At 32.3% G+C, this 23,768-nt stretch overlaps 4 protein-coding genes across 8 annotated transcripts in view; 1 reads left to right on the top strand and 3 right to left on the bottom strand.

Annotated features, from left to right (window-relative positions):
• Positions 1–1,303: 1,303 nt before the first annotated feature.
• LOC127087307 (PHD finger protein ALFIN-LIKE 3) lies at positions 1,304–5,688 on the top strand. The gene is made up of 5 exons (XM_051028189.1): positions 1,304–1,684; positions 1,870–1,902; positions 2,827–3,055; positions 3,787–3,922; positions 5,121–5,688. The coding sequence occupies exons 1-5, from the start codon at positions 1,600–1,602 to the stop codon at positions 5,385–5,387; spliced, it is 750 nt and encodes a 249-aa protein (XP_050884146.1). The 5' UTR covers positions 1,304–1,599; the 3' UTR covers positions 5,388–5,688.
• A 4,210-nt stretch (positions 5,689–9,898) lies between these two features.
• Positions 9,899–13,583, bottom strand: LOC127087306 (nuclear transcription factor Y subunit A-8). Its single transcript, XM_051028188.1, has 6 exons — positions 13,428–13,583; positions 12,239–12,516; positions 11,298–11,446; positions 11,148–11,222; positions 10,756–10,908; positions 9,899–10,671 (listed from the first exon to the last, which is right to left on the bottom strand). The coding sequence occupies exons 2-6, from the start codon at positions 12,483–12,485 to the stop codon at positions 10,282–10,284; spliced, it is 1,014 nt and encodes a 337-aa protein (XP_050884145.1). The 5' UTR covers positions 12,486–12,516; positions 13,428–13,583; the 3' UTR covers positions 9,899–10,281.
• A 2,063-nt stretch (positions 13,584–15,646) lies between these two features.
• Positions 15,647–23,768, bottom strand: part of LOC127087303 (polyadenylate-binding protein-interacting protein 3) — a 28,267-nt gene continuing 20,145 nt past the window's right edge. The window contains exon 16 of one of the 2 annotated variants that reach the window (XR_007789828.1): positions 15,647–15,841. Coding sequence is in view for 1 of the 2 variants with exons in the window: in XM_051028185.1 (XP_050884142.1) it covers positions 15,911–15,940 (30 nt within the window). In the remaining variant the exon portion in view is untranslated. Of the gene's footprint in view, positions 15,941–23,768 lie in introns of both variants that reach the window. The other variant, XM_051028185.1, reaches the window with a different exon arrangement.
• Positions 16,116–22,598, bottom strand: LOC127087302 (pentatricopeptide repeat-containing protein At4g32450, mitochondrial). 4 transcript variants are annotated; one of them, XM_051028180.1, is made up of 3 exons: positions 22,215–22,598; positions 17,682–19,735; positions 16,116–16,482 (listed from the first exon to the last, which is right to left on the bottom strand). In XM_051028180.1, the coding sequence occupies exon 2, from the start codon at positions 19,698–19,700 to the stop codon at positions 17,694–17,696; it is 2,007 nt and encodes a 668-aa protein (XP_050884137.1). In that variant the 5' UTR covers positions 19,701–19,735; positions 22,215–22,598; the 3' UTR covers positions 16,116–16,482; positions 17,682–17,693. The 4 variants fall into 4 exon arrangements, with proteins under 4 accessions (XP_050884137.1, XP_050884136.1, XP_050884138.1 ...); XM_051028179.1 differs by having other exon boundaries at positions 16,116–16,466; XM_051028181.1 differs by having other exon boundaries at positions 16,116–16,466; positions 17,682–19,720.

Raw genomic sequence — 23,768 nt, 5'->3', positions numbered from 1 at the left:
TAAGTTTCAAAAAGGGAAGGTTGATGCAACATTTTTTATTAAGAAAATTAAGCATGACATTTTACTTGTGCAAATATATGTAAATGATATTATATTCCGTGCTACTAATAAGTCATTGTTCAATGATTTTTCTGATATGATGCATGATGAATTTGAAACTTCTATGATGACGGAGTTTCAATACTTTATCTGGTTACAAATTTATCAATCAAAGAAAGATGCCTTCACCAATCAAGCTAAATATTGTAATGATTCTTTAAAAATATTATGTATGAAAAAAGAAAAATCAATATCTACTCCAATGAGTATGTTGTGTAGTTTGGATAAGGACAAAGGAGGAAAGGCAATTGAAGAAAGAAAATATTGATGTATGATCGATTTCTTCCGTTATCTTACTACATCTCGTCTTAATATTATGTTTGTTGTTTGTCTATGTGCATGTTTTCAAGCAAACCCCAATTAATCACATCTCTATATGGTCAAATGCATTATGAGATATTTCACTAGCACACTACTTATGTATTTATGGCGCACTAAAGGGGTTGATTATACTTTATTTAGATACTCTGATTTCGATTTCGCTGGTTGTAAATCTGATCGAATAATACATCAATGTGGATAGTTATTGTGTGCAAGTTATCAAGATGAAACACAATTTAAGTAACTACAAAGTTAATCTGAGAAGTGTCTTGATAAAATGTGATAACACTACAACCATAAATCTCACTAAAAATATGGTACTTTACGCTTGTGTTAAACACATCAAGATTAAACACCATTTCATTAAGAATCGTGTCAATAAAGAAAATTGCATAATTAAGTTTGTGTCTTCAACTGATATATATTTTTACAAAATCTCTTCTTACAAATTTATCTTATAAAAACTGAGCTATGAATTTTAAATTGGTCATTCGATAAAAAAAATTAAATAAAAAATTAAAAATAAATATACAAGTAACACATCATATTAAAAAACTTTACTTTATATTTTGAATATATATAAAATGTAAAGTATTCTATTTTGTTTTAAAATTTATTTAAAATTTAAAATATTTAATAATAAAATGTGAAGTATTTTTAAATTATAGTAATATGCAATATCTGTTTTATTTTGTAATGGATAATAAAAAAAAGTGTTGACGTAACGCAAGCAAGAGAATACATTTTTGCTTGCATCTAGTTGGGTCCCATTCGGTTGCATCATTGCACACACATACTTTTTATTTTTTTATTAACAAAAACGTAGAAAGCAAATTACACAAATTCCTAATAACCGTCCATCACGACACCATAACTCTATTACAGTGGAGTCGAGCACAGAGAATCCCCGCCCGTAAAATAAAATCCACACGCACTGACTCGAAGGAAGAAGAAACTGCGTTGTGTTGTGTTTTTCCTTTGTTCTCTGAGTTTGTCTCAGTTTTTCTCAAATAATTATATAAAAACGTTTTCGTCTTTATGTTAGTGTGAGTCTCATCTCTTGCGTTGCGAGAGAACGTGACTAAAAAAAACCCTAAAACGACATCGTTTCATTCTCTCTTTGCGTTTTACTGTAACGAAACCCTTAACCATAAACATAACGATTTCTCATTGAATCAAATGGAAGGTCGAGGTCGCTCTGTGGAAGATATTTTCGAGGATTTCAAAAGCCGAAGAGCTGGAATCATCAAAGCCCTAACTGTTGGTACTAATTTTTGTTTTTTTTTGCAATTTTTGCCATTTTTTTTTCAATTTTGGCTTGGGATTTTTCAATTCATTGCTTGATCTACTACTCTAGCTTCATGCTGTGTTGTCAATTTTGGATTTCATGTATAGGTTTTTGAAATTTGTTTATTTTTGTGCTAATGTTTGTTCTTGCTGTTCTTGCAGATGTTGAAGATTTCTACAGACAATGTGATCCTGGTTAGTTTAACTCCATTTCTCTAAAAAAATATTATGAATATCGTTTTGTTGTTGATATTTGAATTTGAATCCTTTTTCTTTTTCAATAATTTTAGGTTTTAATGATTTCTTTTAGTTTGAAATTTGGTATCACGGCTTTGTCTGATTCGGATGCTTTAAGTTGTTAGTTAGGTTAAAATATGCATTTGATTTGTGCGAATATATTCCATTTTACTTCTGTTCTTTATCGTTTTGTTTTAGTCAAGGCGAAATTTTTTGGTATAGAAATTGGTCACTCTAATATGTGTGTAAAATTTGCTAGTGTTGGAGAAACTAAAACAAAAGGCGATGTATTTGCAAGTATTTGCTAGGACCAAATGTATATTTTTAAACCTATTAGTTATGTACTTCAGTTGACAACTCACTGTTCTCTATTACCTGATTTGTAGCTTTGAGTTCTGATGTGGGGGATTTTGAGCCGCCTTACTTTTACTCATCAGTCAATGTAGCCATAGGCTGTATATATTGCAAAGTTTGTAACCTGCTATGGTTAAATATATTTGCATAGGGTATTCAAGCTTATTGTGAACTTTTTAATATATAATAAAAGGCAATGGGAAGAGAATAACACTGACTAGGGATTGATGTATGGTACATGATTTTCCCGTAAGGTCACCAATTAAGAAATCTCATTGTTGATTTTTTTTGGGGAAGCCGGAAGGGTCATATAGAATTCTGGCAGGATTATATGGAATGCTTGATACTAATCTAAACCTCTTGGGGTCAATTTTATTTAGAGATGAAGATATAATGGATTTAAATTAAACTGCTGCAAATTTTAATACTGGAAATGTTACAAATTGTTTTATCTATATTAATTTGCTTTCCTTTGTGGCTGTTGTGTTCCATATATGACCTTTAATATCTGTTATTGTATTCTTTCAGAGAAAGAGAATTTGTGCTTATATGGATTACTTAATGAGAAGTGGGAAGTGAATTTACCTGTTGAGGAAGTTCCTCCAGAGCTTCCTGAGCCTGTGCTGGGTATCAACTTTGCTAGGGATGGCATGCAAGAAAAAGACTGGTTATCCTTAGTTGCTGTTCATAGTGATACATGGTTGCTTTCCCTTGCATTCTACTTTGGAGCTAGATTTGCGTTTGACAGAACTGACAGGTATATATCACACGGGGCATATCTAAATTTATCAGAAGTCACCTTGTAAAAAAGGTGGTTCAGGATGAGTATTAAATTAAGGCAGTAGTTTCGATCATACTTTTCTTATAATTACAGCGGTTTAGTCATTGTTGTGCTGGATTTTTCTTTAGCCCCTTGTTGAATAGGAGTTCTATTGTTTAGCACAGAGCAATTCTCTACACTTTATACCTTATTTCTAGTATCAGTGTTGATTTTCAATTTTATTTGCTTATAAATCATTGTTGAGGCAGTATCCGACCACGGAAACAAAGATGTTGATGCATACAAAAAAATGGTCACCATTTATTTTCCTTTGAAAAAGGGGAAACCTGGTGATATAAAGCTCCAGTTATGACAAGATTCAGGGAAGGATCAAACCCATAGTGGGTCTTACCTTGCATCTGCAAGAGGCTGATTCCACAACTCAAGTCTGTGACCTCTTAGTCACATCAGACATGGCAGCAAACTCTATGGCAGTTATTACCTGCTGAGTATTGATCTTAAGATAGGGCAAGAAGGAAAGTTGGACGTATATATTGATTATATCATGTGAATGCAAGATCCTTATCAAGTGGTATTTTCCTTAGCAGGCCCAATCAATGCTCTTTCGGTCATCATGTAATCACCCGTGTATTGTATTGGATACTTGGTAATGTCATATGCATTTTATTATGCATTCATCCAGTCATGATTTGCCATTTTTGATGCAGGAAACGTCTATTCAATATGATTAATGAACTACCAACAATATTTGAAATTGTTAATGGCTCAACCAAGAAACCAGCCAAAGAGAAGTCCTCAGTCTCAAACAACAGTGGCAGCAAATCTAAGTCCAGTTCTAAAGTGGTAAATAATTCTTGACAAACATTCATGGCTAATGAATACATCTTCTCATAAATATTTTTCTATCTGAATTGCAGCGTGTAAAACTCAGGATGTTTTTTCAAGTGTAGATTATTTTTAGGTAGCAACCCTCTTTTAATTTAAGGCTTCAAGGTAAAGAATTAAAGGGCCTATTGCATATGCCCTAAATCTATATAGCCATCTCCTTGATGTTACAACTAGTAAGATATTGCAAGGTAGTATCAGAAGTTAAGTTTTAACATTCTGTTAAATCTATGCTAATTTACTGATATATATCTTAAAAGTTTAGACATATCACGGTATCTCAAAGGTGTGCATAACCCTTAGCCTACAATATAAGAAGCTATGATGTGTTGGCTGTGCTCTTACTTCTTTGGCAGTTTTTAATCATTTATATTCTCTTTGCTCTAGATAAAAATAGAATAGAGAAATGGGTTGGTATGGTGCACCGTGCACATGTCCCTATACAAGTTGAAATGAAAACTTTACCGAATAGAACTAGAAGCATTAAGATAAACTTTCAAAAGGAAAACTAGTTTGTGGATTCTGCCCAACTATCTTTTGTCTGCCCTACCCATTACAGGGTAAACCGTAGACAAATCATGGAGACTTTTGACTAAATAGTTATGGCATGCAGATGTGTATTTTGAATGTTGACTTCTGTTTTTATTTGAACTGCTACTTGTGTAAGTTATGGAAAAAGAGAAGAGAGTAGAGCATTCAATTTACTATATCATTTTCTTTACTGTCATTTTGAATTTGGCGCTTAGAATGTTGATATTCATTGACATCAGTATCACATAATTGTTTTAGAAATATATGGTTAAAGTCACTGTTAATGATATGTACTGGTTGGAAAGGGAGCATCTCGTGTTGACATTTCACATGACCGTGTAATAATAAAATCGTGTCTATCTCTCTTCATTCATATCCATTAACTATGATATGGCTCCACTTAAATAATGAAGAGGCATATACACAGGTTTTCAAAATTACAAAATTCAACACAGGAGGATTCATTTCCTTAAATAAGTTATGTTGATGTACTTTCATTGCAAAATTCTGTGGGGGGTTAGAATATCTAACTTGTATAGGTAGTCTCTTTTTGATATCTTGTTTGTGTTCTTTTCTACTTCTGATATAGTCTGTGCACTTGTCTAATTGTTGACTGTTTGAGCAGCGGGCTCCTGAAACTCAGAGCAGACTACCAAAGGCATTACAACCAAAAGATGAGGAGGAAGGACTGGAAGAGAATGATGATGATGAACATGGAGAAGCCATGTGTGGGGCTTGTGGTGATAATGATGGCACTGATGAGTTCTGGATTTGCTGTGATATTTGTGAGAAGTGGTTCCATGGCAAATGTGTGAAAATCACTCCAGCACGGGCCGAGCATATCAAGCAATACAAGTGCCCCTCATGCAGTAGTAACAAGAGAGCTCGCTAGCAAAATTTCATTCAGAGACAAACTATGTTGGAGTCTTTACTGATCTGGTTAATATGCTTTTGTTTCTTAGATGAAGTTGATGGATAGTTTTTATGAAGTTTAAGACATAGGTTTCTTTTTTATGCCCTTCTTTGGTATATGTATGTATCCGTAGTTGAAGCATTGTTTACTGGGAAAAGCCAAGTCTTTTCTCTAGTCTCGTTTTGGCTATTGAACCACAATATGCTGGGCTGGTAACATTAATGTTTGGAAATTTTAGCAAAACGACATTTGCACCAAATGAAGGAATGACATTTTCCCATCTTTGTTTCTATAGTCCCTTTTGATTGTAGATGCGTATGAATAGTAGTAGTGTAGACATAGTGTATGTTTGTCTAAACATCACCCTAAACAAGATATGAAATCAGCATTGTAACGTGCGACTCGCCCGAAATGGGTGTGCTCTCTTTATTAGCAATGGATGAAGGCCTGAATTGTCAAGGGATCCAGATTGCCTGAATGAGTTTTAATGCATATGTGCTAGATCAATAGATTCACAACATGCCAATATAAATTTTAATTCAGCATATAATTTCTTCGGATTATTTTATGATTTAAAGATTGATTTATCAAAGTGTATTATTATTTCAGCCCTAAAAATAGTAAGAGTCTGGTAAAAATGAGTTTAAAGAGTCTGATAAAAAATGAGTTTAAAGGTAGGGGATATATCTCACGTATAAACATATTTTATTATACTATCGGTGTATGTTTTCTTTTTTTTATAAAAATATATTCTTTAAAAGAGGTGATATTAAAACACATTTTTAAAAGCATGCTTATGTTGTTAAATGCCATTCAGAAACATTAACTATTTAAATACTATTTATATTTATATTTTATTTTGTAAAACTAATTAATTTATAATATTCAACTGATTTAAGTGTATATTTAATTTTTCTAATTTGATAAAAATTAACTTTTAGTCCATTATTTTTAAAATATGGTTTATGGTCCTTTTCTTTTACAGCGTTTAATATTTGTTTTATCTCCTACTATTTTTTATCATGTAGCATTGTTTTACGTAAAATTGCACTCTCACATTCAAACTAAAAAAAATTGAGGAAAATATATTCTTGAAATAATGCTTTCAAAGACAAAGGTCAAGATATTCTTGAAATAATGCTCTCTTATTCAAAGACAAAGGTCAAGATATACATCTTCGAAAACAAGCATCCGCCAAAATTTCAAACAATAGTAACCATCCAAAGCAGAAAGGAATTGCAATTTCAAAAGTAAGATATTTTTGAAATTCAAAAGAAAGTAAGTACAAGAAGCTTTAAAGGAAAAAAAAAGGTCACGTGGCATACAAAAAGACCTACATAATAGATTATGTATCCATACATACATACAAAAGATATTAAAATTTTGCTGACAGGTGATTTTGAAGATTTTTTTTTTAAAAATAACCACTATTTAAAAAAAAAATATTTTAAAATAATTATTTTATTAATTTTTTCTTCAAAATAACCATCTTTTAAAACAGATATGCCAGATGAACGGGTGCATCCATTTTACGTTAGGAGGAGGCGCCGGTTTGAGTGGCGCAAGACATTGTGAATCCAGACACATATGGCCTGAAACTACTGGACGCTACGGGTTTTGGAGTCACTGGTTGACTCTACGTTATCATTGGGGATAATATTGGTCCACTTTAGGTACTTGACGGTATTATCGTCGTACTCATCATCGACGGTATCGCTTCAGTCACAATCATTGCAGTTGTGTTTTCCCCTATTGTCTGAGAGGGTTGCTCTCCATTTTTATTTGATGGATTAACCATTTTACTAACAATTTTCCTTTTTTTGGCAAAGCTTCGTTATTTATGACTATCCTACCACTTCTCAATCTCATGCAACAAAGTTTGAAAATTAGTTTTGTGTATGAAGAACTAATGCAAAAAAAAAATTTAAAATGCCTAAGCATTCGGGTCCCACTAGGCGTTCCAATTTTTTTACCATGTATTTTGGTAAACAATTACTAGTCCTTCAAAATTGATACTTTGATTACTTACATGATCGACTAGATTGATCCTAGAACATATGTGCCTAATTTTCTTAAGTTTTTCTTGATAATGAGTATTTCTACACTAGTTTGTGACTTTAAAGCAATGCAAGAATAATTTATACAGGAATAAAGAAAAACTTCGACTGCAAATATAAAGAAATGAAGAATAATTTTGACTAAAACTTAAAAGATATGAAGATAACATTAAGGTAAATGATTTGACATTGAATGAAAATATGGTGATTCATACTTACATTTCGCTCAACAACTCTTTTCTTAATACACTTAGATACTTTGAGTAATATGAGTTTTGTATACAATTAAACACACTGAATCCTGATACGAGGACTCCTATTTATATTAAATCGACAATAACGGTAACAAACCGTCCTCTCTCCAAAGAATGACATGTTATCGCCGGCATGTGTTTTGCCCTTCACAGGCTTCCACGCGTCCTTCAAGAAACGAAGGCTAAAAACAGTTAATCAACCTTATCTCAAATTATTTTGTCGAAGTCATTATCATATTAGGTCAAAATATTATAATTCCTAGAATGATATCACCTGGTAGAGTTCAACAACTATGAGCTCAAGCCTAATGCAGATATAAGGGCTATGTGGAATACGTTTTTCGGTTTCGAAACAAAAGTTTTGATCCAGGTGGAAGCGACGATTTCATGATCGGTCGAAAATATTATGAAGATGTTGAAGCGTCCACCTGAATACTAAAAGGTCATGTTTGATTTATGTTAACATCATCTATGTAATGATGATTTTATGTTATGAATGGTAATTTTATTTTGTCAAAAAACAACTTTCTAGTTTTCTACTTCTGTTTTTGTTTAAATATGCTACAGAGTTGCATCTACGAGCAAATTCAGAGATGTATCTTTAGATAAAAAAAATACACTCCTAAAATGTAACTCAGAATTGATCTACGTTATATGTATTTGAGATGCGTCTGAAGACACGTCTTTAAAATTTAAGGACATTTTAATATTTTCACGTAATACCCTAATAATATATAATATGCATTAAAAAATTATTTTACTATTTAAAAATTCAGTTTTTTCACTACAAATATAATGATTGTCGATGTTTATATTTTCTTGCAACAAGTTAGTCCCATCGATGGATTGTACTATAAAAAAGTCGTCAATTTTTAAACCAAACCAAAAAGAAATTAATACATATGATTAAACATTGTTTACTATATGAAGATATCAAAGAGAACTATACATTTTTATAAATTGTATAAAATATAACATATCGCTAGCTAAATGATAACATTGAGATGAAGCCTACAAACTTGAAAAAAATAATAATAATAATAATAATAATAATAATAATAGTAATAATAATAATAATAATAATAATAGTAATAATAATAATAATAATAATAATATTAATAATAATAATAATAATAATAATAATAATAATAATAATAATAATAATAATAATATAATAATAGTAATAATAATAATAATAATAATAATAATAATATAGTAATAGTAATAATAATAATAATAATAATAATAATAATAATAATATAATAATATAATAATAATAATAATAATAATAATAATAATAATAATAATAATAATAATAATAATAATAATAATAATAATAATAATAATAATAATAATAATAATAATAATAATAATAATAATAATAATAATAATAATAATAATAATAATAATAATAATAATAATAATAATAATAATAATAATAATAATATAATAATAATAATAATAATAATAATAATAATAATAATAATAATAATAATAATAATAATAATAATAATAATAATAATAATAATATAATAATAATAATAATAATAATATAATAATAATAATAATAATAATAATAATAATAATAATAATAATAATAATAATAATAATAATAATAATAATAATATAATAATAATAATAATAATAATAATAATAATAATAATAATAATAATAATAATAATAATAATAATAATAATAATAATAATAATAATAATAATAATAATAATAATAATAATAATAATAATAATAATAATAATAATAATAATAATAATAATAATAATAATAATAATAATAATAATAATAATAATAATATAATAATAATAATAATAATAATAATAATAATAATAATAATAATAATAATAATAATAATAATAATAATAATAATAATAATAATAATAATAATAATAATAATAATAATAATAATAATAATAATAATAATAATAATAATAATAATAATAATAATAATAATAATAATAATAATAATAGCAATTACTATAAATAAAAGTGAGTTTTACATATTCTTTTAAAAAATAAGACAACATCATGTTATCTTTTTCACAATGGATAATCCTTACATATGGTTCAATCTTCCATTGAGTTCCTCATTGGAATTGTCCATCAAAATATAGGTAAAATCTGTTATAAATATGAAAAACTATATATGAACCTCACATCACAATTATCTCAAATCTTTGCAGAGATTAAGGTTGAGTTACTAGAAAGTTTAAAGATTACAACATCAAAGTCATCTGCATACATCAACATAGAAAAGCATTACCATTGTTTTTGACAAGTCAGTGCTTGCCTTTTTTGCCTAAAAGATAATAGGCTACACAATAACAATAAGTAGTAAAATGTGATGGAAAATTAAGACAATCAAACAGTAAGACAGAAATAAATATGAGCCAAGGATGACTTCCCAATGCTGGAGAGGCAAAGCACAAGCTACGGCCTTCATCTGATGCAACAACGAAGATGAAGAATAACCACAACAATGTGTTCTATCATCTGATGCAACAAAGAAGATGAAGAATAACCACAACAATGTGTTCTATAAGTCTCTCACATGAGAACCGATAGTCGGTGGCGTTGATTCGCACCAACACACTTGTCAGTTGTATAATCCTGCATGTTTCTTCCAGTCTGAGAAGAAGGGTAACTGCATAACCTGAACTCCAACTCCTGTTGCTGCCGGAACTCTTCATTCCTTTTAGATCCATATGTGACATCAGATGCATTAGCATCATCTCTATAGTTTTCAACCTGATCGTGCATTTTAGACTCTGGCATATTTGCATTCAAATTCAAACAAGTATAGCTGGTGGAAACATTTTGGCTATGGTTTTGTGATGCGAGCTTCGATTCTTCGAGTTTTTTAGCATTGAGGAAGCGGCCACCAGCACCTCTAGCTCTCTTCAATGCATGTACATGACGGGACTCGTGAAGATATGGCTGTGAAACAATATTGTTATGTTATTGGTTTAAGAGAAATTTTATTTTACAGAAGTAACAAAATAGAAATGTAAGCATGCTTACTTTACGATCCTTGATGAGTTTGTTGTGTGCTTCAAGTTTTGCACGACACTGTCTTCGCCTCAGTATAGCATGGTACTGCTTCGAATTCACATATATGGGTTCTTCCATCATATCAGACGGCAGGGGAACTCGGACAGAAGCTGTTTCCATTAGCTGGCCATGAAGAAGCTGGTCAGAACTTGATGACATGATGCTATAAGCGTGTAACTAGCAACAGGTGTAATCATAATCCTAACATCTATTTACAAGTTTTTTGACGATTCAGTCATAATCATAATCCATTCAATTTTAAAAGGAAACTGAATCTTAATATCAACGTGTTGGAATTGATACAAGGTGACACAAATAAACGGTAACTGAAAGAGATAAAAATAAATCCTAAGTACAATTACCTTATATTGATGGCCATATGAAGCAGAAAGTAGGCCACTGTAGCATGGATCAGCAAAGTGGAATGCAATATGCGCCTGAAACCCAAAATTTTGAGAAAAGTGTCTGCATATATGTTCCATCCACTAGAACGTAGAGATATATCTGCTTACAAGTGATTGGCTGGGATCCACTAATGGAGGATGGATGGTGAGATTTGGACTCCCAATAGATGATGACCCGATGAGACATCCCATATCGTTCCCCTTGGTTCCCTTAAATGTTGAACCAGTAGAAGAACTAGGCTGGAAAGGAATTTGACCTGGTATCCAAAGCAGATCAATATAGGGAGATAGCGCTAAATTAAGTAATTCACTTTAGGGAGTAAAGAAAGCAATCTTAACCGTTAAAAATGGTTGATACTACATACACATATACGGAAAATCATGGATGTGTTACCATACAAACCATTGATTTTCCCATCAATAATTGAGATATCTTGCTTTATTATCCTATAAACTGAGAACTCACTTTTGAGGAGCTGAATTCTCAATACCGGTTATGAAATAATGTGCCAAAGTATTTGATAAGAATATTCTTTCTTTGATTTATCCATCTAAGACAAATTCCATTTTTGCAAGAAAAACTAGAACTATCTCCGGTCCTATTTATAAGAAAAAATTTACTTTTTAGATTCATTGAATAATCAATGTATCTGGACTGTATAATGGACCATATACATTGATTATTCAATGAAATCTAAAATGTCAACTTTCTCTTATAAATAGCCAATGCTAACTAAGGAGCTAGGTTTACATAGGATCATAGATTCATAATCATATTACTTTATTTTGTTTCTATTAGCAATAGAGAGCTACATAGACATGTTACCGACAATAATTTAAAAAATATAAGTAATTGAATGTAAAGTACATGGGACGGTGTTGTGTCAAACACCAGACACACCATTAATCTGAAGTGTCGATGCTACATAGAGCTACACAGTACTACTTCAGCTTCACAATTGTAGATATATACACCAAAAGCAGAACAAAATGGTAAACACCAGTTGACAAGAATAGAATCACACGAATGAGTGTTTCAATCCAAATACCTGATTGTGATGAATCAGTCGATTGAGTTGAAGATGAATCATGTTCGTGTAATTGAAAACTCAGTGCCTTACTCTTGTCGTGGCATTTTTGTGGCAGAGCATCCACTTGGAAGCTCAAACTTTTGGACATGGATGCTTGTTGGACTTCAGGTTCAGAAGAAGTTCCCCATGACGGGCATCCGAAAACACGGTGTGAAGTTGAATGAACAGAACATAGAGCAGAGTCTTTCTCACATAAACACTTCATTTTTTACCTCTTAGAACAACAATCCATTTACCTTCCAAATAAAATGAAAAATAGATATTAGAAACCTGTATTCCGCTACAGAATTCTCACGGAATCATGTCAAATTGACGTAAGCATACCGCATAAGGGAACATCATTTCCATGTTACTAACCGGACAATAAAGAAATAAAATTTGTATGAACAAGGCCGCTATACAAAAGCCCCTATGACTACAACCAGAGTTATCACAAATGGTTGGTGTGCAAGGTATATAATAATTGTTGTAAATCTCGGATTGCCGAGTTCGATTCCTATTGATATAGAAAAGCCCCTATGAATTAAATGCAAGGACTTTCATAGAGAATTATTCGAACCATGTATAAATAAACATTTCAACTCTTGGATCAACTTACCCTCATTTGTCCATACAAAAAAAACTACATGCAGTACTTGAAGCAAATGCTACATAGTGTTGTAGTTGAACAGAATCAATAATTCAATTGAAAAATAGATGAAATTATCTATTTAATCAACATGAGTCAAAGATTAAGTTGAATCTCAGAAAATTTAAATAAAGTCTTGAAAAATTCTCTTTAATTTCCTTGTCTTATTTGTATGTTTCCCTTTTCAATAGAGAAGCAAGAAAAAGACAATTTTTTGAATGAACTAAAATTAAATTATAGAGTAGAATGAATGAAACCCTAAGGAAGTATTTCCCAATTGAAGTTTAAAACTTTTGACACCTGAAATGGGAAGTTTTCTATAAATGCTAAATTCCCAGAATATACAAACAGAACAAATAAATAACCTATTGTATCAAATAAACGATCAGCATATAGGAATCATGCAACAAAAAACAAGTGTTAAAATCAGCTCAATCATCTTAAGGTAAAAAATAGAAATTAAGAAAAAAGATGGTGGAAAATAAAGAGAGAAAAGAAAGTTGAAGTGAAGAGAGACACCTTGGAAATTTGGTGGATTTAGGACAAGTTGTGGGAAGAGATGAAACTTGAAAAAGAATAGATGTAAATTATAATCTTAAAGAACAAGAAGAAAAAAACTGATGACTCATAGATTGACATAAGAGTGGTGGGGCACTACTACTAATACATACTACAGTTTACATCACTCCAATGTCTTTTTTTTATCTATACATAAAAAATAAATAAAATATATATATATATATATATATATATATATATATATATATATATATATATATATATATATATATATATATATATATATATATATATATATATATATATATATATATATATATATATATATATATATATGAGAAAGTTTTTAAGAAAATTCAATTATTAAATATATATAAATATCAGATTGTAAACTATTGATTCGAACGTATGACATCTCATTTATCTGAAATATAAATTTGAATCTAACCAAATGTTTGATTTAATAATTTTGAGAGAAATTCCAACTAGAAAATCCATGATTGTTTGTGAATGTTTCCTGTTGTACTTGGTGTGTTGGCTTTAGTGCTAAGTCTTGACAGTGACAAAAACAACGTATGCACCAACTACACTCAACTTCCACCTTCCAACCATTTTATACTCTTTCAAATATTTATATATATAATAGTTTTACATTATCGTGTTTAGAAATTAATCTCATCATTTAAAAGTAGTAGTATATTTTAGTAAATACTCATAATAATTATTTAATAAAAGATCATCTTTTTCTTTAAAAAATATTCTAAAAGAAAAACGTGAGTGAAAAGGGATCTTGTTTTGTCACATTAGAGAATCTGGTCTTAAAAAACCTTTTTTTTCCTCTTCTGAAATGCATGTCATTTTTGTCGTTTTGTCATGCGTGTTTTTATTTTTCTTTGGTGTTTGATTTTAATATGAACAATAATTGAAGTGATTGAACACTGATGCTCATGTTTCCACCTGGTATCAAATCCTACGGCTACTTATAACAATGGTATATGCCTACGTATGCATTGTGTGTTTAATGAGAATGACAAACTATGACTCATTCTCTTTGACAAAAAAAATACTCCAACTTATAATCTATTCCAAAAATGAATTAAGACAATTAAATTCTTGATTCAATATCTATGATATATAATTAAATTCTTGATTCAACATCTATGATATATAATCTATTCCAAAAATGAATTAAGACAATTAAATTTTTGGTGACATTAGTTTGCACATGAATATGTTGTGAAGCTTTGCCGCATTAACTGAATCTAGAAAGACTAAAATGTCTTCCTCTGTTTTTCAAATCAATTAGACTAACTAAATTTTCTATTTGAATGTATTGATAAGGACTATGTAGTCCCTTAATTTTGTGACAATACACATAATCAACGGTGGACGAAAACAAATAATCCATTTTTCAGATGAGGGTGGAATTAAGGACTTTCAGCAGCCATATTAGCTTATGGATAGACATGATTCATCAAACATTCTAATTTATTTGGAGCAAGCTCTTAGTCCTCGACTGAATTCCAACCGTAATCATTCACAGTTGGCACACTAAACAAACACTTCAAAACATCTTCTAATTGAAGCTCTAAAGCTCCAAGTTTATAACCATGGCTAACTGCAAGTCTTCATAGGCACTCCAAAGTTCAGGTGCTTTACAAGAACGCAAAACATTTGGCAAAACCACATAATTATCATATCTCAAATTACTCTTCCACGCTCAGCCAGGGGTACCCCGTCAGAATTGACCTGCATCCACCCAATAGCCGGAGGAAGCCAGCTACCTAACAGACACCTCCATAGTAGGTCTATTCGCACGAGGAATCAAGTTTCTCATCCTCCATAGTAGGTCTATTCGCACGAGGAATCAAGTTTCTCATCCCTAGAAGTATTTAATAGTTGCATACTGCATGAACACCTTTAAGGGTGGGCCAACCTACAGTGAACCTCCTTGCCGCGCCACAACAAAATAATAGTAGGTGGAGGCTCAAATTGGCATCCAATGAAAATTATAGGCCCCTCAGATCAATGACGAGAAATTGAAAGAAGCCTATAAATGTTGCCAACAAAGAAGTTTGCTCTCTCATTCAACGAAACTAAATGCCTCCAAACATACAACACAACGGATATTTCAAAGACCTCGTGATTAAAAAAAATCAATTTACCAATGATTAAACTGATTTGGGGAGTAGCAAACAAACATGCTCAAGTACAAGATGGACAGTAACAAACAAACATGCTCAAGTACAAGATGAACGAGTAGTTATAAAAAGTAAACGTTGCATGGTATTAAGGAATAGAAAAGGGGCGGGGATAAATTTGAGTTGCGCTTTTACACAGATCAAAACCTGAGAAACCCCAAAAGATATATGGGCTCATACAAGGTCATAAAATTGTATCTCACAATGAACGGATCAGGACATCCACTTAGTTTATTCTTTTCGAGCAAGGAGTTGATTTGCAAATAACAGTCAGTCAAGTCTTCAGTAATCACGTCCATTGTATGGCATTTCCTGCAAAATACCGATTTGTGAAAGATCCAGTTCCCAGAATATTAAGCATACACCTCCCCAAAAGCATACAACTAATTAGATCTAGAATTGTTAAATTTCAGTTGAGATGCCTAATTGAAGAATAGCCATGTTTCACCTTCGTGATTCATGATAAGAAAGAATGCAACATGCATGATATATCAAATTTGAACATTATGCATTAAGTTACTGAGATGGCATAGATATATCTAACTGGAAATTTTTAGGTCAATTTGCATAGCAGCCAGCACTTTGCCATAAAGAAGATGCGAGGTAAGCAGTACAAACAAAACTTTGACTATAATAACACTAATAAATTAGTTTGAGTTCTGTTATATGCTGACACTCGTAACAATTTTGACTCCTTGAATGCACACCCCACTCCTTGAATACCCATGTTGGACATAAAGATTGATTTCAATAATAATGAGATGCATGAAGAGCATGTTCGAGAGGTTGTTGCCAACGGCTGCTGCGCTATTCAATCCGGCGTAGAGTCAGGATACACCTTCATAACAAGATTGCTGTCACAGTCAATAAAAACCTCAATGCCAAATACGACGTTGTAAACAAGCAGTATAGTATTCTACAATACATAAACATAACATCATGTTACAACTACATTATTTGCCTCTGTGTTTGTAATTTATGTAGCAACAAACAAATCTTGAAAAAAAAAAGCCTTTGATGCCCTCAATTAAGTCTCTGTCATTGCTCTATAACTATTCTTCAGAAAAAAGAGTAATACTTGTCATTTTGTTATATTTGATGAATTTACCTTGGCTTTTTGCTCTGTTAGATGATGTGAAAAATATCATATAGTATTTTGGTTTTATTTTTTAGTATAACTTATATTATCTTTTAAGATTATTTTATCAAGTATCTTTGATTTTCTTTTAGGGTTACTTTTCATATGGATTAGTTATTCTTGTGATTTTGTTTCTCAATTAATTATAATTAGTAGTATTATGAATAGAGGTCAATATCTTTATTTTCTTTCTAGTTCGTTATTTTTATCTAAAATCCTATAACTTCAACATAGTATCATATCAGAACCATCCTCTAATCCATTCCATCAGAACCATCCTCTAATCCATTCCATCAGAACCATCCTCTAATCCATTCCATCAGAACCATCCTCTAATCCATTCCATCATCCTCTAAATCCTATGTGAAAAATATTCTATAATATTTGTCTATATTTCTAGCATCTTATGTTACCTCCAGAGTCAGCTTTATAAATTAAGAGTCTTTTAAGTTTGTCATTTAGGATTACCTTTCATGTTTCTTAAAAATTATAATCAGTGACCGTTACCTACGCATCATAGATTGTAACTCATGAAAGTAAAAACTAAAACCCTGTTATAGTCAATCTTATAAAGCAACATTAAGGCTATACTATTAGCAGCATAAATTGTAGATTTAACTGTCATGCAATCATTTGTTTTAATCAAAGTATCAGAGTTTTGTAATCATGATCAGAAGACATACACTTGGGTAAAATTGTTTTGTTCCTAAGAGCATGTTACTAAAAGTGAAACCATGTATCTATTGAATTGACTTAAGAATTTAAACTAAATTATTATACAGGACACTTAACAATTTTGATATACAAATTTCAAAATATAGTTCATTTTTCTTCAAATATTTTAGTCAAACACAATTATGGAAAATCAAGACAACTTCAGTTAGAATATATTTAGCTATCAAAGGTGGAAAGTACCTAGGTTAGTGTTCACCAATAATCCCGACAGGAGCATAGGCCATTTTTAAAATGGTGGAACCTTTTAGCATCTCGGATGATGAGTTCTCTTCCCACAAGATCAGAAATAATCTTTAGAGCAGTATGACAATCACCACAAACACGGAGGTTTTTAATTACTCTAATGGGAGAACGAGCAGAACTGTTGAGGAGACCATAAGCAACGGCGAGTCTCTCACTGTGGGCAAGGAGAGCATCTTCTTTGCCTTCCTGGTCTATGTCATGCAACACATATTTCGTCTCTGCAATATAGCCAGCTTCTTTCATTTGCACCCTTAAACCTCTAAGCAAAGCATAGATCTTGTCATTTTCTGGATGGGAGGTATCACCTGCTCGATATTCATGGATTCGGCTACGAACTTCTAGAAGATTTTTGCTTGCTAAGTTGTTCTGCTCTTTGTTTTTTATTGAGTCTGAAGTTTCTTCGAGTAAAAGACCAACTTTTGATTTCTCATTCAAACGAGAAGGATCCAACTTCTCAACTAATTCAGCACAATGATCCCCCAATTCGGTGTTTCCATGAACTCGGCAACTATTCATCAAAGTCTCCCATACCTCTACACTTGGTTCCATTGGCATCTTTTCAATAAACTCCAAGGCTTCACCAAGATGCCCAATACTACCGGTCATGTCAACTAAACTGACATAATGTGCCATAGTTGGCACAATGCCATAGTCCCTACTCATGGATTCAAAGTGCAACATTCCCTCGCCAATATCTCCCAGCATACTGCACGCACCAAAAACCCCAACAAACAGTTGGCCATCAGGTTTTAGTCCCAAGCTTTTAAATTGAGTAAATATATCAATTGAATCCTCTGCAAACCCATTCTTAGCAAGTTGCGTTATCATAGTATACCAAGTAGTCAAATCGCACTCAGTCATGTTCTTGAACACCTTGACTGCATCATCTACAGAACCACATTCAAAATACATCTCCAATATTTCATTGCATGTGCTGACGTTGAGAGGTGACAAGTGTTGCAACGCATGTCTGTGTACAACTTTTGCCTCCTCAAGAGACCTAGCCTTCCTACATTGGTGCATTAATTGCAAACATCGATGCAAATCCACATGAATATGAAGCTTTTCCAACACTTGCAAAACGTCAACTGCTTCCTTCACTTTACCCTCTATGCAAAAACTATCCAGTTCCTCTAGTGTACCTCTATATGGACTATCACTAAATGCATCAACTGATTCGCCATCAGGTTTTGGATTACTCGATAGATGAGATCCAACGGTTGATCTATGTGCCGAATTAAAATTTGGAGGATGTCGACCGTCTACACTCTGCTGAGACTGTCCATAAGCGGAATACTGTTGACCCATTTCATTACTCCTTGTGTAGTAGTCATTTGGTGTCTGCTGAAAATGACCAATGTTTTGGGTAACGTTCTGTTGACCCCTCTCATTACTTGTGTAGTAGTCATTTGGTGTCTGCTGAAAATGACCGATGTTTTGGGTAACATTCCCTTTTGGATGTCCCTGATACTCTAAAGGCCTAGGAAACCTACATGCATTGGAAAACTCCACCTTTTCTCCAGATTTGGGTGTCCAGTTATGTTTCTCAAAAGTATTAGGATGCATCCTAAAACCCCTTGAATTATCAACACCTACTCCAACATTATGTTGCATTTTCAAGTTGCTTTGAACAAAGTCCCCATTGACACTTCCGTTATGCTCTGCCAAATTATTTTGAACTACATTCTGAGTACTATTTACATGACCTCCACCTGCAGTTTGACCAGAAATTTGCTCTGAACTAGCATGATTAATCCGATAAGGTCCACTTGCATTCTGCTGATAGAACCCAGCTTGATTTTGTTGGTAACCCGACGAAGCATCAGCTTTAAAACCACCGGAAAATTGAAAATCCCACCTTTCAGCAGCAGTGCAGATAGTCCTTGACATATAACAGCCATTGCACAACCTCAAAAGAGAACTAGCTGTTACTACTGAGGCTTTCCTAGAAGACATCACTAGGGATTTAGCATAATCTGAGAAAAGAGAAACTAGAATGATAAATAAAGTTAGTACATTATATCAAAGAAACAACAGGTTTCATCACAGCTCAATGAACTAATATAAGAAAAGTCAACTAAACTATAAACCCAATTTTGATAATCACATAATATGGGTAATAGTAGATTGTAACATTAAAAACTAGTTAACACCCATTATGACAGAAAATTTGTCAAAGAACAGAGAACAGCATATAACATTGTGAATTTCATTTCAATGGTTTCTATTCTGGCCATTGTTTTCCTTCAATGGTTTCTATTCTGGCAATTGCTTTCCTCATATAACAATGCATGCATATACTAACTACGTTGGTTGGCCCACATAGAAAAGAAACTCCATGTGACTTTTTTCTTCTGAAAATTAGTAATTGTTGTAACATGAAATAATCTTTTTAATATTAATCTTCCAAGTAACAATTAAATGAAAATATTTCCTCATAAACACTCATTAAAGAGAAAGGGAAATGGTTTCAATTAGAGAAAGTATACTATGAAGCACAAACACAGTTGTTGCGCCGCGAAAAATACTTCATAAAACTCGAGGGAAAGAGAAAAAGAGTAAGAAAGTCGGTTATGTAAGGGGAAGGTGTTAGCACCCCTCACATCCGTTGCACTCAACGAGAAACATTTTGATTGTTCTTTGCGTGAATGAGTGTTATTATCTAAGGATTACTTGCGAAAGGGAAAAAAATAAGTTTTTAATTAATAAGTTTACTTAATAGAAGTAGGGCTGTTCAAAAAAAACATGAACTGAGCCGTACCGCCGAACTGAACCGAAGTTAAAATAACCGAACCATTATGCTTGGTTAGTGAACCAAACCATATTGCACAAAACAGTTCTAGAACCGTACTGAAACTGAAACCAAACTGAAACTGTAACCGAAACTGAAAATTTTAAAAATACTAAAAACAAGTTTTAAGTTTGTTTTTTAAAAATTGAAAAATAGTTTAATCGTTCGGTTCTTTAATAAATGGTTCGGTTTGGAAAAATTGTCTTCTAACGGTTCGGTACGGTTCGGAATTTCTAAACGGTACACCAAACCAATGATTTTGGTTCGGTTTGGTTCTAAGTAAATTGAAACGGTTTGGTTCAGTTTGAGTAGATTTTTATTATGGTTTGGTTTGGTTCGGTTTTCTCACTTAACTGTACCATGAACAACCCTAACTAGAAGTAGGCTATAAATCATATATAATATCTATATATAGTTTAATAACATATATATATTGCAAACTAGACACAACTAGGACAGAATACACAAACATAGCATCGCAATTCAAAATTGATGGACAGATTTACAAATCACATGATAGATTCAGAGCTCAGCATCTGAAAAAGAGCAAAACAATTTCAAAATTGAAGGACGGGTGAAAAAATCACAAGGTTCAAAATTACTAAAGGGTGTAGAGTGATGGGACTGGTATCCAATTTCCCCTTCTACTCTACCTCAAACATGAACCCTCTTCCCACTTTGCTAATCACCCTCTCTTCACGCCCATATGTTATAGATTGCAACTCTGTTATCCTCTACTTTTATCTGCGTAATGCTACTCAAGCCACCACCCATTGTTCTAGTTTTTAGAGTACGGCTCAGTAACTCAGAGTATGTCCTTATTTTGGAAGATCTTTCTTGTTCAACAATTATTGGTGCATTTTATAAATAATTATGTTGGATCAAATCTTCGGAATATTAGCCATACAGCCAGTGTTTTCAGACCCACCGCTCCATACCAATATCTAAGATTGACAACTATGCCTTAAAAAACAATCAAAATAAACAAGTATTATATTCGTATGTAGCTGTTGAAAGTGAAAGGGGGCACGAGATTTAAATTTCAAATGATGGATTCAAGTCAATACTCATTGAAAATAATTCAAAAAGGTCTATATCTCAAGCACAACGTACTAACTACCAACTGTTGGTCTGAGCATATGTACATCTACATAATGCTTGTTTCTGCCTGAAATCTTCACTACTATCATCACCTCAAATATCAAGTGGAATCGAAGAAACAGCGTCTTCCATCACATTACTCTCCTCGCATACTCATAACACAAAATATCAACATATTATAAACCACAACAATCAATCACTTTAACACTATCTAAAAATAGTTAAACAGCTAGTTATGTGCCTTCAAACCATAAAACACTTCAACAACAACAGCAATGAAACTTTATTCCACTAAGTGGGGTCGGCTACATATCCAGGACCAAGTTTCTCTCCAAACCGTTAAACACTTGGACTCTAAAATTATATTTCAACATGTTGGTATGTTATAGCAATTACCAACTCACACTGGCCAATATTATATTCAATATTAACCATCAAAATTTCTAGAATCATAAAAACAATGTACTAACAAAAAGAAAAACATAATTCACAAGTTCTAGAATCATAAAAACAATGTACTAACAAAAAAAAATACTCGGCATGATCTAAAAATTAGTTGTTGTGATTAAGAGACATACGCGAGAGCTCGAAAGTGATCGCGGATTTGGCCGTGGATCTGCTCCACCTCAGGGTTCACCTGCAAGTTGGTAGCTATTGTTGCCGGCGATTATGTCACTTCGATAGAATCCCGGCGAGAATCGATATCCCGGCGGAAACCCTAGCTCGCTGATTTGGGGAAGCTCAACGCAGGATGCATACCGTTTAACTCTCGTGGGAAAATGAAAGACGGAAAGTGGAGGAATCGAGATGCAGAAGAGAATGATGAAAATGCGCGAGAATTTGGGTTGAATTGAATTGGAGTGAAGTGAATTTAGAGAGGGAAAAAGGAAGCAGAAGAACAGAACAGAGAAGAGGAAAGTTTACAAGAGATAATAGTTGTTTGCTAATATGAAAATGAATAATTATGTTTAATTACTTCATCCAATTTTATTTTATTTTAAGGACATAAATTAAGAAATAAATATAAAAAAAAAAATCTTAAAAATTGTGTATCGAATTTGTCGCACCTCGGAAAATGGGGATACGACTTTAAAGCGAAGCGCAATCGCACGCTCGCAATGATGGACTGAACAGAGTCGCCACCGAACTTTATTTATTCCTAAAAAGGAAAGGGGAAATATCGATAAAACCTAAGACAAAACGACAATGATTATTGGTCGTCGCAACCAAATCAGGGTTCGGGAGTCGATTACGCAAGGGGAAGGTATTAGCACCCCTCACGTCCGTTGTATTCAACGGGAACCATTTAGTTAGTTTCGTTTTGAATGTTAGTTTATGTTAGTCTTCTCAAGTTATTACGAGGGAAAGAAAGAATAGAAGAGAGAAGAAATGTTTTTGGATTTTTGACGAAGGACTAAACCTAAGTTTTTTATTAATGGGTCTGACAAGATTTACAAATCATGCTCCTACGTATCTCAAAAGAGAAATAAAGGCTTACGTAGTTCTGGGTAGAAAATGTTTGTTTGTTGGTCGATTTTAGCGAAAACTATATTGTATTAATCGACGAAAACATTGTTTTACCCAAAACAGATGAGGAGCGGACGTATACCACACATCGAATGGATTTACAAATCTACATTCGGAAAAACGTCACTTATCTCGACTCAACAATCGTGGCCGAAACGTTGTTTTGCATCACCTTAAGACAATATATCTTTCGTTTATGAAAAAAGTTTTTGATTAGTCGCACGGCGGCGAGAAAGATTTTGATTGATTGGATGTATGTTGAGTGATGGCAAGAACTTGGATGAGCGAGATATCCATCTCGAATCCTAGTCTCAGGAGTGCACGGTATACACCATGGTCCATTTCCATCTTTATTGAAAAAGTGTTTAATAAAGATTAAGTGTTTTGAATTTGATTGAGAAATGGGTTTGAAGAAACCGAATTGACAATTTTAGACGATGGCAAGAGTTAAGATAGGCAAGGCATCCACCTTGAATCTTAATCTCAGGAGTGCACGGTATACACCATGTTCCATTTCCATCTTTATTGAAAAAGTGTTAAGGTAGGAATTAAGTATATATTTTTTTTGGGTTTGGAAGACGAATATTTATAAGAACAAGACATAA

The sequence above is a fragment of the Lathyrus oleraceus genome, chromosome 5 (genome assembly GCF_024323335.1).
Source record: "Lathyrus oleraceus cultivar Zhongwan6 chromosome 5, CAAS_Psat_ZW6_1.0, whole genome shotgun sequence".
Classification (NCBI taxonomy): domain Eukaryota; kingdom Viridiplantae; phylum Streptophyta; class Magnoliopsida; order Fabales; family Fabaceae; genus Lathyrus; species Lathyrus oleraceus.
This window is presented reverse-complemented; position numbering and strand designations above follow the sequence as displayed.

Bases quoted from the DNA above. Each gene is read 5' to 3' on its own strand.
- LOC127087306 (XM_051028188.1), bottom strand. From the start codon at position 12,485: ATGAAGTGTTTATGTGAGAAAGACTCTGCTCTATGTTCTGTTCATTCA. The intron at 11,447-12,238 runs GTATTTGGATTG...TTTGGATACCAG, and splicing joins GACTGATTCATCACAATCAG to GTCAAATTCCTTTCCAGCCT. The intron at 10,909-11,147 runs GTAATTGTACTT...CTTCATGGCCAG, and splicing joins CATATGGCCATCAATATAAG to CTAATGGAAACAGCTTCTGT.
- LOC127087302 (XM_051028180.1), bottom strand. From the start codon at position 19,700: ATGTCTTCTAGGAAAGCCTCAGTAGTAACAGCTAGTTCTCTTTTGAGG.
- LOC127087307 (XM_051028189.1), top strand. From the start codon at position 1,600: ATGGAAGGTCGAGGTCGCTCTGTGGAAGATATTTTCGAGGATTTCAAA. The intron at 1,903-2,826 runs GTTAGTTTAACT...GTATTCTTTCAG, and splicing joins CTACAGACAATGTGATCCTG to AGAAAGAGAATTTGTGCTTA. The intron at 3,923-5,120 runs GTAAATAATTCT...CTGTTTGAGCAG, and splicing joins CTAAGTCCAGTTCTAAAGTG to CGGGCTCCTGAAACTCAGAG.